The following is a 12,229-nucleotide window of genomic DNA, read 5'->3' on the forward strand; positions in this document are numbered from 1 at the left end:
ACTATAACCACAGACCGTACCCATTCCCCACCCTCGAGCGAGGCCTGTGGGCACAGGTAACACAGGCCCACAGGTAAGGTGAGAACAGGGCCCTAGGAGAACTCCCTGTAGAGGTACGCCTTTGAGGGGAGACTTTGTTTAACCCACAGTTATGTTCCCAGTGCATTTCCAATGCCTGGAGTAGTCTGGCACACCATAATCCACTGGTTTTAAACCACATGTTTTAAGTGACTTTGAAATCAGACTGTGTCTTAGAAATCATGTTATGCCACAGTATTAAAATATTAACTGTACTTTTCTTACCTTTTTTATAATTTTCTTTTATTTATTTTTATTGATTTCACAGAGAAAGGGAGAGGGAGAGAAAGATAGAAACATCAGTGATGAGAGAGAATCACTGATCCCACTGGGGATCAAGCTGGTAACCTGGGTATGTGCCCTTGACAGGAATCGAACCCGGGACCCTTCAGTCCGCAGGCCGACGCTCTATCCACTGAGCCAAACCGGCTAGGGCTATTTTTCTTTCTTAGTAATAAAGTAACAGTGCCTCTAAGAATCAGTGGCATTTTAGATTCGCTCAAATATTTAGTGGACACTTGATAAATACTTGTTGAATCAAAGAATAAATAGTTGAGGTGGCACCTAACTAACCATCAATAGGGAATTCGTAAAATACAAGGTGGGACATCCATGAAATACTGTGCAGTCATTAAAAAAGGAAGTTGATCATATATATGCATATATTTAATATAGATATATTTAAAAAGAAAACAAAATTTATAAATATGTATAGATAATAATCTAAAAGTATATTTATAAATAGACATATATATGTGTGTGTGTGCTTAAGATATCTAAGCATAGATTTAAAAAAGTAACAAGTTTGAAGCATTTTTACAATATGATGCCTTTGTCTAAGAACAAATGTATATATGGTATATATACATCCACGTATGCTAGAGGATAGTCTATGTATAGAAAAAACCGGAAGAACTACACATAAAAAATGACAGCAGTGTTTGTCTCTGGGTAGTGGGTCTGTGCTGTATATTCCAGCAATGCGATCATTTTTACAAGAAGCCATCTTACTTTGTGCACAGAAAACCCAACAAGTGACCCGAAAGAGGCTGAGGGTGAGGGTGTGCTGGTGCTGCGGATGGTGGGCCAGCCCAGCTCCTTCTCTCAGACCCTGGAGGGCAGGGATCACCTCAGGGCCCTTAGGATATACTGCTCACCAACGGAGCACAGGGAAGGTCCTATATCCTGGCCCAACTAGGGCATCAAATGTCACAGTAAGTGTTGGGAAAACCTGTGCCGCCCCCCCCTTCCGCCCCCAGTGGCCAGCATGAGGAGCAGGGGCATCAGGACTCACCGTGATGAAGAAGTACCAGGGCTGGGGCACACCGAACTGCCCCGGGAAGATGGCCTCCACATACCAAGTCACCAGGCCGTAGAGGACAGAGTCCAACAGCAGCATGCCCAGCACTTGCCCAAAGGAGAAGTCATCATCCACGTTGACGGGACTCAGGAGGTCTCGCCACTGGACGCCAGTGCCTGGAAAACACCAGGAAATGTGCCTGGAACGGACCTGCAGCCCTCCTCTCCCCGCCAACAGCAATGCCAGCATGACTTCTCCCTCCCTGCTCTTACAGCCAATCTGATGACTCTCTTCAGGTCTTTTTTTTAATGTAATTTTTAAAAAAAATATATTTTTTATTTATTTCAAAGAGGGAGGGAGAGGAGAGAGATAGAAACATCAATGATGAGAAAGTATCATTGATCGGCTGCCACTTGCACGCCCCACACTGGGGATCGAGCTCACAACCTGGGCATGTGCCCTTGACTGTTATCAAACCTGGGGCCCTTCAGTCCACAGGCCAACGCTCTATTCACTGAGCCAAACCAGCTGGAGCTCTTCAGGTCTTGAAGGTCAGAGTAAGTTACAAAATCGATATTATAGAACCAGCAAAAGCTCACTAACTGACTAGACAGGCTCACGTTTGATTTAGAACATATGTACATAAACAAATATTTATATACATAATATACGTATACATGTACAGTAGGCACACACATATGCATGCATATATGTGATTTGGGATAAGCCCAATATTGGATCAGTGTGCATTTCATATGTCTTTTTAAAAACAGAAAAATGCTTTAGACACATAGAAAGCTCTATTTAGTGGTGCTCATAGTGTTTTGTCTTCTCTTTGTTTTGCAACAGCACAGTTGAAACAATGCTTGGGCATTCTGTGGAGCCAGGCGACCTGTTGGCTCGAGAACCTCTGATGAAAATGGCTGCTCTCTGGCCTTGGTCAATGTTCACTTTGAAACAACTAGAAATTTGTCTGTTTTACGAAAATTCAGTATAGAACTTTGAAAAATGAAAGGTGTCATACAGTTATATTCTTCTCTGTAAATGGCTTTTTAAAAAGTATTTGAATCCTGAAAGGGACGGTGCATTAAAAGTCCACAGTGTACTTCACACTACTAAACATTGGAAACACATATTTAAAACGGAAGTGTTGGGAGACATTGCCAACTGAAGAAAAAAATTCTAAGTAAAGATAAAGCCACACTAAGACAAGAAAAGATAAAGACACACTGAAGGTTCCTGTGACTCTCCACCTGCCTTCTTCCATAGACCCCACTTCCCCCAACCAGAAGCTACAATAACTAGGAATGGCGTGGTTGGAAGAAATGGGAGCATTCATCCTGAAAAAGAGACCATCTGGATGGGGCAGGGCCAAGATGATCTTAAATTGCACACAGGTCAGTCATGTAGAAAGGAGATTGCATTTCGCTTCCTGCTAGTGAAGCCAGAAAACAATGTTCTGGTCTGTCCTTGTTTTCCCCTCAGGCCTCCTCACCCTCACTGCCAATCACTGCAGGTTGCAGGGGGCCAGGAAAGGGAGAGATGCTAATTGTACCACTCTACAGAGAACGAGGCATGGATCAAAACCCATGGGCTTCGACAGAACAGAGAAAGGCAAATGCCATATGATTTCACTTATATGTGGGATCTAAAAACAAGATAAACGAACAAGCAGAACAGACTCAAAGATACAGAGAACATTTTGCTGGTTGTCAGATGGGAGGGGGTTTGGGGGGATGGGTGAAAAAGGTGAAGGGATGAAGAAGTACAAGTTAGTAGTTACAGAATAGTCATGGGGACGTAAAGTACAGCATAGCCAATAATATTGTAATAGCTATGCATGGTGTTAGATGGGTACTAGATTTATGGGGGTGATCACATAATAAGTTATATAAATGTCTAATCACTGGGTTGTATAACTGAAACTAATATAATATTGTACATCAACTGTAATTGAAAAATAAACGGCTATTTAAAAAACCAAACATGGACTTTGAGACCTGGAGTGTAATAATTCTGAACGCCTCCTGCTGCAGGCAGAGACTCGGGTAATCGAGTGCAATCCCATGTCGGCAGGTGCAGATGCTCACATCCAGTGTTTTCCTGCAGTAACAGCTGGTTCCAGGCAGATCTTTGAGGGAACTCAAAGCCGGGACTACACCATCCAGGTGGTGGATGCCAAGAACCTATCTTCCAAACGCATCACTCGCTTAGCTATCCCAAAGTGTCTATTACGGGAGTTGGAGGTGCCTCCGCTCAGATTCTCTGTGGGTGTAACTGAATCAGCAAGGGCAGCTTGTGAAAAGGAAAATACTCACCTTTGGCCTCAAATTTTCCAATGAGTTGGGCTCCCATCGCCATGGCGACATTGGACAGGAGACAGGAGAAGAGCTTCTGGCTAAGAGTCATCCAGTTGTATCGAGGAGCAACGAAGAAGTAGGGGATGTAAGTAAAGAAGAACAGGCAGCCCCCGACGGCTGCCGCCATGTTGGCTACAGATGAAGAGAGAAAGGTAAGTGTGAGAAAATCAAGCAAGAGAGTTTGCGTGAATGTGTCGGGAGGAAGCCCGTGAGCCTCAGGACCCCCTCCCTGGGACACAGGCCCTGGTGCTGGGCACTCCAGGCTTGGCCTGCAGTCTTTTCTCTAGTCTGGGTGCCTGTGCCCTGGGTCAGTGGTCGGCAAACTCATTAGTCAACAGAGCCAAATATCAACAGTACAACGATTGAAATTTCTTTTGAGAGCCAAGTTTTTTAAACTTCAACTTCTTCTAACGCCACTTCTTCAAAATAGACTCGCCCAGGCCGTGGTATTTTGTGGAAGAGCCACACTCAAGGGGCCAAAGAGCCGCATGTGGTTCGCGACCACGGCCCTAGGGAATGTGATCCTGCTCAGGGCGGCGGATGTCCTCTTCATCCTGGGACCACACCTTGATTTTTCCGGCCCTCTCCTACAGACTTCACCTCCAATTGCCTTGGCATTGGACACCCGCCATGACATGACTAATACTGAGCCCCTCACCACAGCCTTGCTTCTTGCCTGGTCTTCCCCTTCCCATTCACTCATGCATCTCACGGACAATCACTGAGTGCCTACTCTGTGCCAGGCCTGCTCCAGGCACCAGGGAGACCACTGCGAACAAGACAAAGCCCCACCCCATGCCCCACCCGAGTTTATAATCCCGTGGGGACACAGATAGCCAGCAAGGCGAAGAATGAGGACAAGACATTCCCTAGACCAGGGGCTGTGACTGTGACCAGGTGGCCAGGAAGGCTTTGATGAGAAGGTGACATGTGGGAAAGACCTGAGAGAGGCGAGGGCTGGGTTGTGGAGGTGTGGGGAAAACAGTGTGGCTGTAGTCCATGCTGGCAGCCCTCCAATGCTTTGGTCTTAAGACTCCTTTACTTCCTTAAAAATTATTAAGGACATCAAAGAACGTTTGTTTATGTGAGTTACACACACACACACACACACACACACACACACATACACACCAACGTTGACTGCATTAGAAATTAATACTAAGAAAATTTAAAGATATTTAAGAATAAAAATAATAAACCCATTACAGGTTAACATAAATATTTTTTATGAAAAACACTCTGTTTCTCATAATCTAGCAAGAGGTTACATTTTTGCAAACCTCTGCATGTTTGACTTAGATTACAGATGAATTGTCATAGCTACTTGTATTACATTTTTTGGGTGAAGTGAATAAAGAAATCAGCTTCACACAGATAAGTAGTTGGAAAAGGGAGGGTATTTCATACCCTTTAGATATTTGTGGATATTCTTTTTTGACACTACACCATTCAATAAGTGGTAGTTTCTTAAAGGTTAGGTGCCATGCGGAATGAAACTAACCAGTGAACTTTTCATATTATTACACTGAATTCCATTGGTCTAACTTGCACTTTAAATGGATTAATCTTCTTGCATGATTTTGTAACATGATGCCTTGGTCATTTGGAAAATATTGCTTGAGTTATGCAGATCTAAATGTTAACACATTTTATTATACAATAGAGGACCCAAGTAGATATTTCTCCAAAAAGGACATACAGATGACCAACAGACACATCACCGATCATCGGGCAAATGCAAATCAAAACCATAATAAGATATTATCTCAGTTTGTCAGAATAGCTATCATAAAAAAAGACAAGGTGAGGATGTGGAGATGAGGAAACCCTTGTGCACTGTTGATGAGAGTGTAAATTAATGTAACCACCATGGAAAACAGTATGGAGAATTCTCAAAAAATTAAAAATAGAACTACCATATGACCTAGCAATTACATTCCTAGGTATTTATCTGAAGAAAACAAAAAACAATTATTCAAAATGATATATGCACCCCCATGTTCATTGCAGCATTATTTACAATAGCAGAGATATGGAAGCAACCTAAGTATTCATTAATAGATGAATGGATAAAGATGTGGTACATATATACACAATGGAATATTACTCAGCCATAAAAAAGGAAATCTTGCCATTTGTGACAACATGTCTGAAATTAGAGAGTATTATGTTACATGACATAAGTTGGACAAAGACAAATACCATATGATCTCACTTATAAGTGGAATATAAAAAACAAACAAATAAAAGAAAATAGAAACAAACTCAGAGATACAGAGAATAAATTGATGGTTGCCAGAGTGGAGAGGGTTGTGGGGTGGAAAAGAGGAAGGGGATTAATAGTACAAACTTCCCATTATAAAATAAGTCATGAGGACATAATGTGCAGCATAGGGAACACAGTCAATAACATCATTAAAACTACGTACAGTGACAGATAATTACTAGACTTATTGTGGTGATCACTTTGTAAGGCACATAAATGCTGAATCACTATGCTGTATACCTGAAACTAACATACTTACTGTATGTCGATTATAATTAAAAATAAATTTTAAAAAAGAATTAGGGATGTACTTCAACACCTAGAAAATTGAGTCCAAAGGAAGGTGCAGATACAAAAACTCTTCTGTTTCTATTTATCGCAAATGAAACTGCCAGGTTTTCTGGGGTTTTATCACCCCCCTGTCCTCTGTTCCCGGGGTCAGGAAGACTCACCTTTGCTGAAGAAGGTGCTGACCATGAAGCTGAAGGAAATGGAGGAGATGGCAAAGCAGACCAGGAAGACCAGCACCAGAGAGGGGTCGCTGTGTGCAAGCACCGCCACGTCCTTCTTCACCTGCGTGGAGTGCCACCCCAGAGGTCAGCACACGCAGGCGACAGCAGGGAAGGTGGGGACAGTAAACGTTCCGGCCGTAAGTGAAATGGTGAAGGGGCTACACTGAGTGCATGACTATGAAACCATTGCTCCTCTCTATTGAGCCCAGGCAGACTCCCCTGAAATCTGCAAACGTGGAATCTTGGGGTCTCTATAGTGATACTAGGGCTGTCTCTGGATCTCCCATCAAATTGAATGCCTTACTCTTGCCATCAGACCCCCTCTTGAAGCCACACGTACCTTGACACAGAAGAGCAGGGTCATGAAGGAGACCGCGACGAGGAGGAAGAGGAAGAAGAGCAGAAACCATGCCGTCCAGTGCAGCCAGCTGCTGAGCCCCATCATGCGCATGTACTCCTGGGGGAATAGCGGCATGCACTCCAACACACGCCCTAACGCATGTCCTGACACACACACCCTGACACCCCCCTGCCTGACACCCCTGCTTGGGGCAAGTTCCCACCGCCTGCCACGCCAGACCCTGGTACCTTCCTCACAGTGATCTTCCTTAGAGCCTCTGTGTGTGTGGGTGTGATTGTAGATGGCGGTGTCATACATGGGCCAAAAGAGGACATGGGACACCTGGGCCACAGGCCAAGGGCAGGAACAGTGAAACACACACTGGCCAGGGGCAGAAGACATGGGTCGCACTGGCCTGTCAGCGCTTGACCTTGGGGCATGAGGAATCTTGCCCTCTTCCTACCTTTCCCCACTCTTCAGTGCTACTCACCTGAGATGCCCTCTCTGTTCCCAGCCACTACTAGCCATCTTTCCCTTCACCCGAGTGAGCTCCCTCACCCTCTTCTCAGCCATTTACAGCCCCTTCCTCATAACCTCAGTCAGGGCCTGAGGTGGGCATGCATTGTGTTGACTAAGCTAATGAACTCCCTGACAGTCCTTCATTCCCCGGAGCAATCCCAAACTCCTAGCTTGTGCTTCCCAGTCTTCTCAGGGTACCCAACTGCCCCCCAAGAAGCTGTGTGGTGGGGCAGCTGGTGTTGGGGTTTTGAGTCAGGAGAGCGGAGCCCGGCCCCTCCACTGTCTAGTACCAGCCCCACTAATGCCCTTGCTGCAAAGTGTGGCGCCAGGGCTGTTCCAGGATCAACAGTGGCTGTGGGATTCTTTAGAAGCCAGAGGCACTGCCTCCCCTCCTGCTATTCTGAAATGAGGGGTCCAGACTATTGTTGTGAGGGGCAGGGGCCCTACAGGAAGGACGGGAGCATAGTGATGCTGGGGACAGGCCTTCCTCGAGGGTCCCAGTCAGGCTGTCAGGAGGTGTGGTGAGGAAACCCAGCTACTCCGCTGACCAAGCTGACCAGGGAGTCCCAGGACACATAAGCCTGTGATGTTCAATAGAGTGGCCAGTGGCCAATGAGGCTATATCTATGGAAATTAATAAAATTAAAAATTTAGCTCCTCAGCTGTGCTAGGCACCAGTGCCCAGTGGTGACAGTACTGGACCCAGGACATGTCCATCCATCATCGTGGAATGGCTAGCACGAGTCTGGAGGAAGGGATCAGCACTGATTGTCTCTTGTAAGCCGGGCACCAAGCCAGCCTGTTGATTTTCCAGCTTCTTCTTATGCCCAATTTCACCCCTCAGAAAAATGGGAGGACTGGTACAAAGGTCACTCATGGACCCACCACTTAGATTCCATAATCCTTAACATTCTGCCACATTGGTTTTACCTATGTATCTGCAGGTGTGCATGTGTACAAATATTATTTTCTGAACCATTTCTTTGTCCACTGCTAACTATTTAAACTACACATTATACCATCTTATCAAAGTTATTTAAGGTGCCCAAGCAGAGAGTACCCACCTCATCGGTTCTCCCAGCCCCAATAATCACAGATTTGGTGCCAGTGGGAGTCTTCTGAATGTCATTTCCCTGGCACTGCAGACATTGCCAAAAGAGAAACTCTAAGTAAATTTTGGATACTTTTGGCAATGTCATGGGTATGGGTTTACAGGTGATACTATTCATTCAGGTGCACTCAATTAAGTCCATGATATCCTTTTAAAGTGACACTTCATACACTTGAATTTCCCATCCTATTGTGCCTGGCAGTCGAGAACTACAGTTGTCCTTGATCCATATGCAAAGTGAATTAGCTTTGTGCTCAGCCACATATTTAAGCATCTTGGCTCACTATTGATCTAACGTCTAGAGCGGCTCTGTTCAACAGAAACAGAATGCGAGCCACATATATAGTTTAGAATTTTATAGTAGCCACAAAGAAAAAGTTAAAAGAAACAAGTAAAATTAATTTCAACAATGTATTTTACTTACCCCAATATGTCCAAAATGTTGTCTTTTCAACGTATAATCAATATAGAAAGTACTAATGAAACAGTTTACTTTTTTTTTCTTTCCAGACTAAGGCTTCAAAAATCTGGTGTTTTTACACTCTCAGCATGACTCAGGTGAGACCAGATACCCCGCAAGTGCTGAAGCCCAAGGGCTTATGGCTCCCGTGTTAGACAAGGCAGCCCCAGAGCCTTAGTATACTGCACACAAAATAGGATACTTCCTTATGATTTTTAAAATCTGGATATACCAGGATTGGTTTCAAAGAAGCCCAAGGAGGCTAAAGCCACCATTGGCGCCTGCCTCATTCCACACTGCTCTGTGGCTCCCGCGTCCATGAGCTGCCCCTGCCTGATGACAGTTGCCAAAATGTTTTAAAGCCAAATGCAAACCGGGTTACCTTCAGTTTCCTCTCCTTTTCCTGCACGACAGCCCGGATGATGGTGAGTGAGGTGTAAATAAAACTCAGCATGAGCAGCAGGGGGAGCTGGTACTGGATGGCCACGAGAAAGGGGTCCGAAATGAAAGGCGGGTATGGGAATCTCTTGGCGATCACGGTGAGTTTCTCAAACAGCTGATGTGTGGAGGCGTTTGTGTGGTACTGCATGATGGCTCTGTCCACGGCGTGTTGCACAGCCAGGAAGCCTTCTCGGATGTACCCTAAGTGTGGGAGCACAGGACATCCTAGCACATGAGGTCAATACATGTTGGGAAAGCTGCAGCATGGGGTGCTGCCCCCGCAGAGAGCCACATGCACTGAGCTGTACAGGGCCTCCCTGTTGAACTGGGCCGCAGAGCGACATCGCTCAACGCCCTAAGGCCTCTTCACTCCTTTAGTTTGTAGGAACCTCCATAATTCCCAGGCTTGTGCCCCTATCTTCCCCTTCAAAGCCAGCCAGGCAGCATCTCTTTGACCCTGCTGCTGCCATCACATCTTTCTCTGACCCTCTCCTCTGCCTTCCTTGTCTACTACTTTTAAGGACCTAGTGATTACAGTGGGCCCACTGGGATAATGACAATAATCTGGCTAGCTTAAGGCTAGCTGATTAGCAACTTTAATTCCATCTGCCACATTAATTCCCCTTTGCCACGTGTCCTGGCATATTCACAGCTTATAAAGATTAGGATGTGGACATCTTTGGAGGGCCATAATTCTGCCAACCAGAGAGCTCCGCCCTTGAGTTACCATCTCAAAAGGAGGCAAACACCGCAGACCAAAGACCACTGCTGTACCTTGTGGTTCCTCCGTGCTGGCCCTTTTAGACTCCCCATAATGGTCTGTAATAAAATTCCTCAAGTGAAAAGGGCCTGGGAGGAGTGATAAACTGGGGATATGGTATTCCAGTCCAGAGCTAAGATAGGGAGGGACTGGGCCTAAGGAAGGAGTGGCATGGCCACAGGAGAAAAAAAGGCAGCCTGAGCTCCTGAGGCCTGAGCCCAAGAAACAGAGGGGCAACATGGGGTGCAGGTCTGGGCACCCTCACTCATAAAATAGTGGCGCTGGGAACATCTGTAACATGTGTCTCTAACAGAACTGTCTGGGTCCCAGCCTCTAGAAAAGAGAAAAGCAAAATGCCAACCATACCCCCACATGAGGTTACCATACCTGTGTGATTCTACTATTCCTCTTAGATTTAACTCTTTTTATGGGTGTGATAATAGTAGGTGCTCAATTAAGGTCACCCATTATTGTGTTGGGTGGGGGTTTGATTCTCATCTTTGCAACAAACCAGCAGAGGAGGTAACAATATCCCCACTGAGCAGATGGGACCACTGAGACCCGGGCAGTTGAGGCACACAACTGGTGGCAGGGCAAAGGTGAGATGGGACCCTGGTCTCTGCATTCAACCTGTCTTTTCACAAAATCACACCACCTGCCCCACGAAATATCCTGCCTGCCGGCCTGCTCACACGCTGTTCTCTCGCGAGGCTTTGCCATGCTACCATATGCTCTTCATCTTCATGACTTGTGTGGCTGCTCAACACTCTGAGGAATGATGCCGTCACTCTGTAATCAGTCATTTCCCACCCCCTGCTGACATTTTTGTGATCATAAGTAAAGCTGTGGTGAACATATTTGTGCATGCGGATCTTCTCCTTCTTGTAGATGATGCCAGGGTTAAATTCTTATCAGGGGAATCAGGGAGTCTAAGATATGGACCTCTAGGGGTGGGCTGGGGAAGAATACTGGACTAAATGTACCCAGTGCCTGCTGTGTGCCAGGTTCCCAGGTTTCCACGCTGCTCGAGGCCTTCATGTTTTTCTGACCGCTTTATCTGAGTCCTTTGTATAACAAAAAATATTTACCCTTCGTCATTTGCTGCCCAAGATCCAACTTCTACAAACATTCCACTGACTCAATTAAACCACAGATCATTAAACAACCACAGAGCTTAAAGAGCCTATAAAACTGTATACAGAGGCAGCAACAAAGAGGAGGAAAACATAAAACCAAGCCCAAAAGATTCAATGCAGACGGAAGCTCCCTAAAAACTGGAATATAAATGTTTCATTCAAGAGCACATGTCTTCTCAAACAGGAAGAGAGCCTTCGCTGTTTTCAAAGATGATTTTAGCTTTACAGAAGACAGCTTTACGAGATGTCTTCTTCCTTCTCCTACAAAGAAGATAAAATATTCCTAAAAAGTATTTCTGCAGAGAACTGCAAGGTGGGTTCCCCATGTGATTGTCAGTCACCACTTTGGGGGGCAACACCACCTGAAAGGTGCTTCTCACCAGGTTCTCCACCATCAGGGGATGCGGGTTCCCTTGGTCCTGGGTTTGGGAAAAGTGGGAAAAGGGAAGTGGTGTGCCATCCCTCCGTCTCTTTCACGAAAAAGGAGCCTGTTTGGGTCCACATGTAATTTCTTCGAGTGTAACTGAACCGTAAGTGGTATTTCACCTGTGGAAACAAAGAAAACCAACTGCTCTGAGGGATCCAGAGGATCACACACCCGCATCAATTGAGAGAGGTTAGGGGACTCTTATTCTGTGAACTCACCAGTGTCTCCCAGTGTCTTCCCCAAGGTCAGAGCAAGTGGTCCTGCCCCAGGGGTAACAGGGAGCCCACAGGGGCACTTTGGGTGTTCTTTGCCAAGCCTCTCTTGCCGTCCACCCACATGAACGCTACATGACCTTGAAATAACGCTAGAGAAATTTGATGGGTTCCCAGTCTTAATCCCATCGGGCAAAGCAAAAAACTTTTTGGAGGGGGCTGTTTTAAACATGTAGCAGAAATGCTAATGCCATATCATACTTCAGTCCCAAGTATTTGCTACTTTCTTATCTATCCTGTACGACTC

General features: G+C 45.5%; 1 protein-coding gene across 2 annotated transcripts in view; it reads right to left on the reverse strand.

Annotated features, from left to right (window-relative positions):
* The window catches only part of ABCA3 (ATP binding cassette subfamily A member 3), a 49,126-nt gene that overhangs the window by 23,606 nt on the left and 13,291 nt on the right, over positions 1 to 12,229 (reverse strand). For both annotated transcript variants that reach the window (XM_079792967.1, XM_079792968.1), the window contains exons 6-11: positions 11,664 to 11,829; positions 9,329 to 9,588; positions 6,857 to 6,973; positions 6,457 to 6,577; positions 3,697 to 3,870; positions 1,373 to 1,554 (exon numbers count right to left, since the gene is read on the reverse strand). In XM_079792967.1, coding sequence (XP_079649093.1) covers positions 1,373 to 1,554; positions 3,697 to 3,870; positions 6,457 to 6,577; positions 6,857 to 6,973; positions 9,329 to 9,588; positions 11,664 to 11,829 — 1,020 coding nt within the window. The remainder of the gene's footprint in view (positions 1 to 1,372; positions 1,555 to 3,696; positions 3,871 to 6,456; positions 6,578 to 6,856; positions 6,974 to 9,328; positions 9,589 to 11,663; positions 11,830 to 12,229) is intronic.

This window comes from Cnephaeus nilssonii (genome assembly GCF_951640355.1).
Source record: "Cnephaeus nilssonii genome assembly, chromosome: 2".
Lineage (NCBI taxonomy): Eukaryota > Metazoa > Chordata > Mammalia > Chiroptera > Vespertilionidae > Cnephaeus > Cnephaeus nilssonii.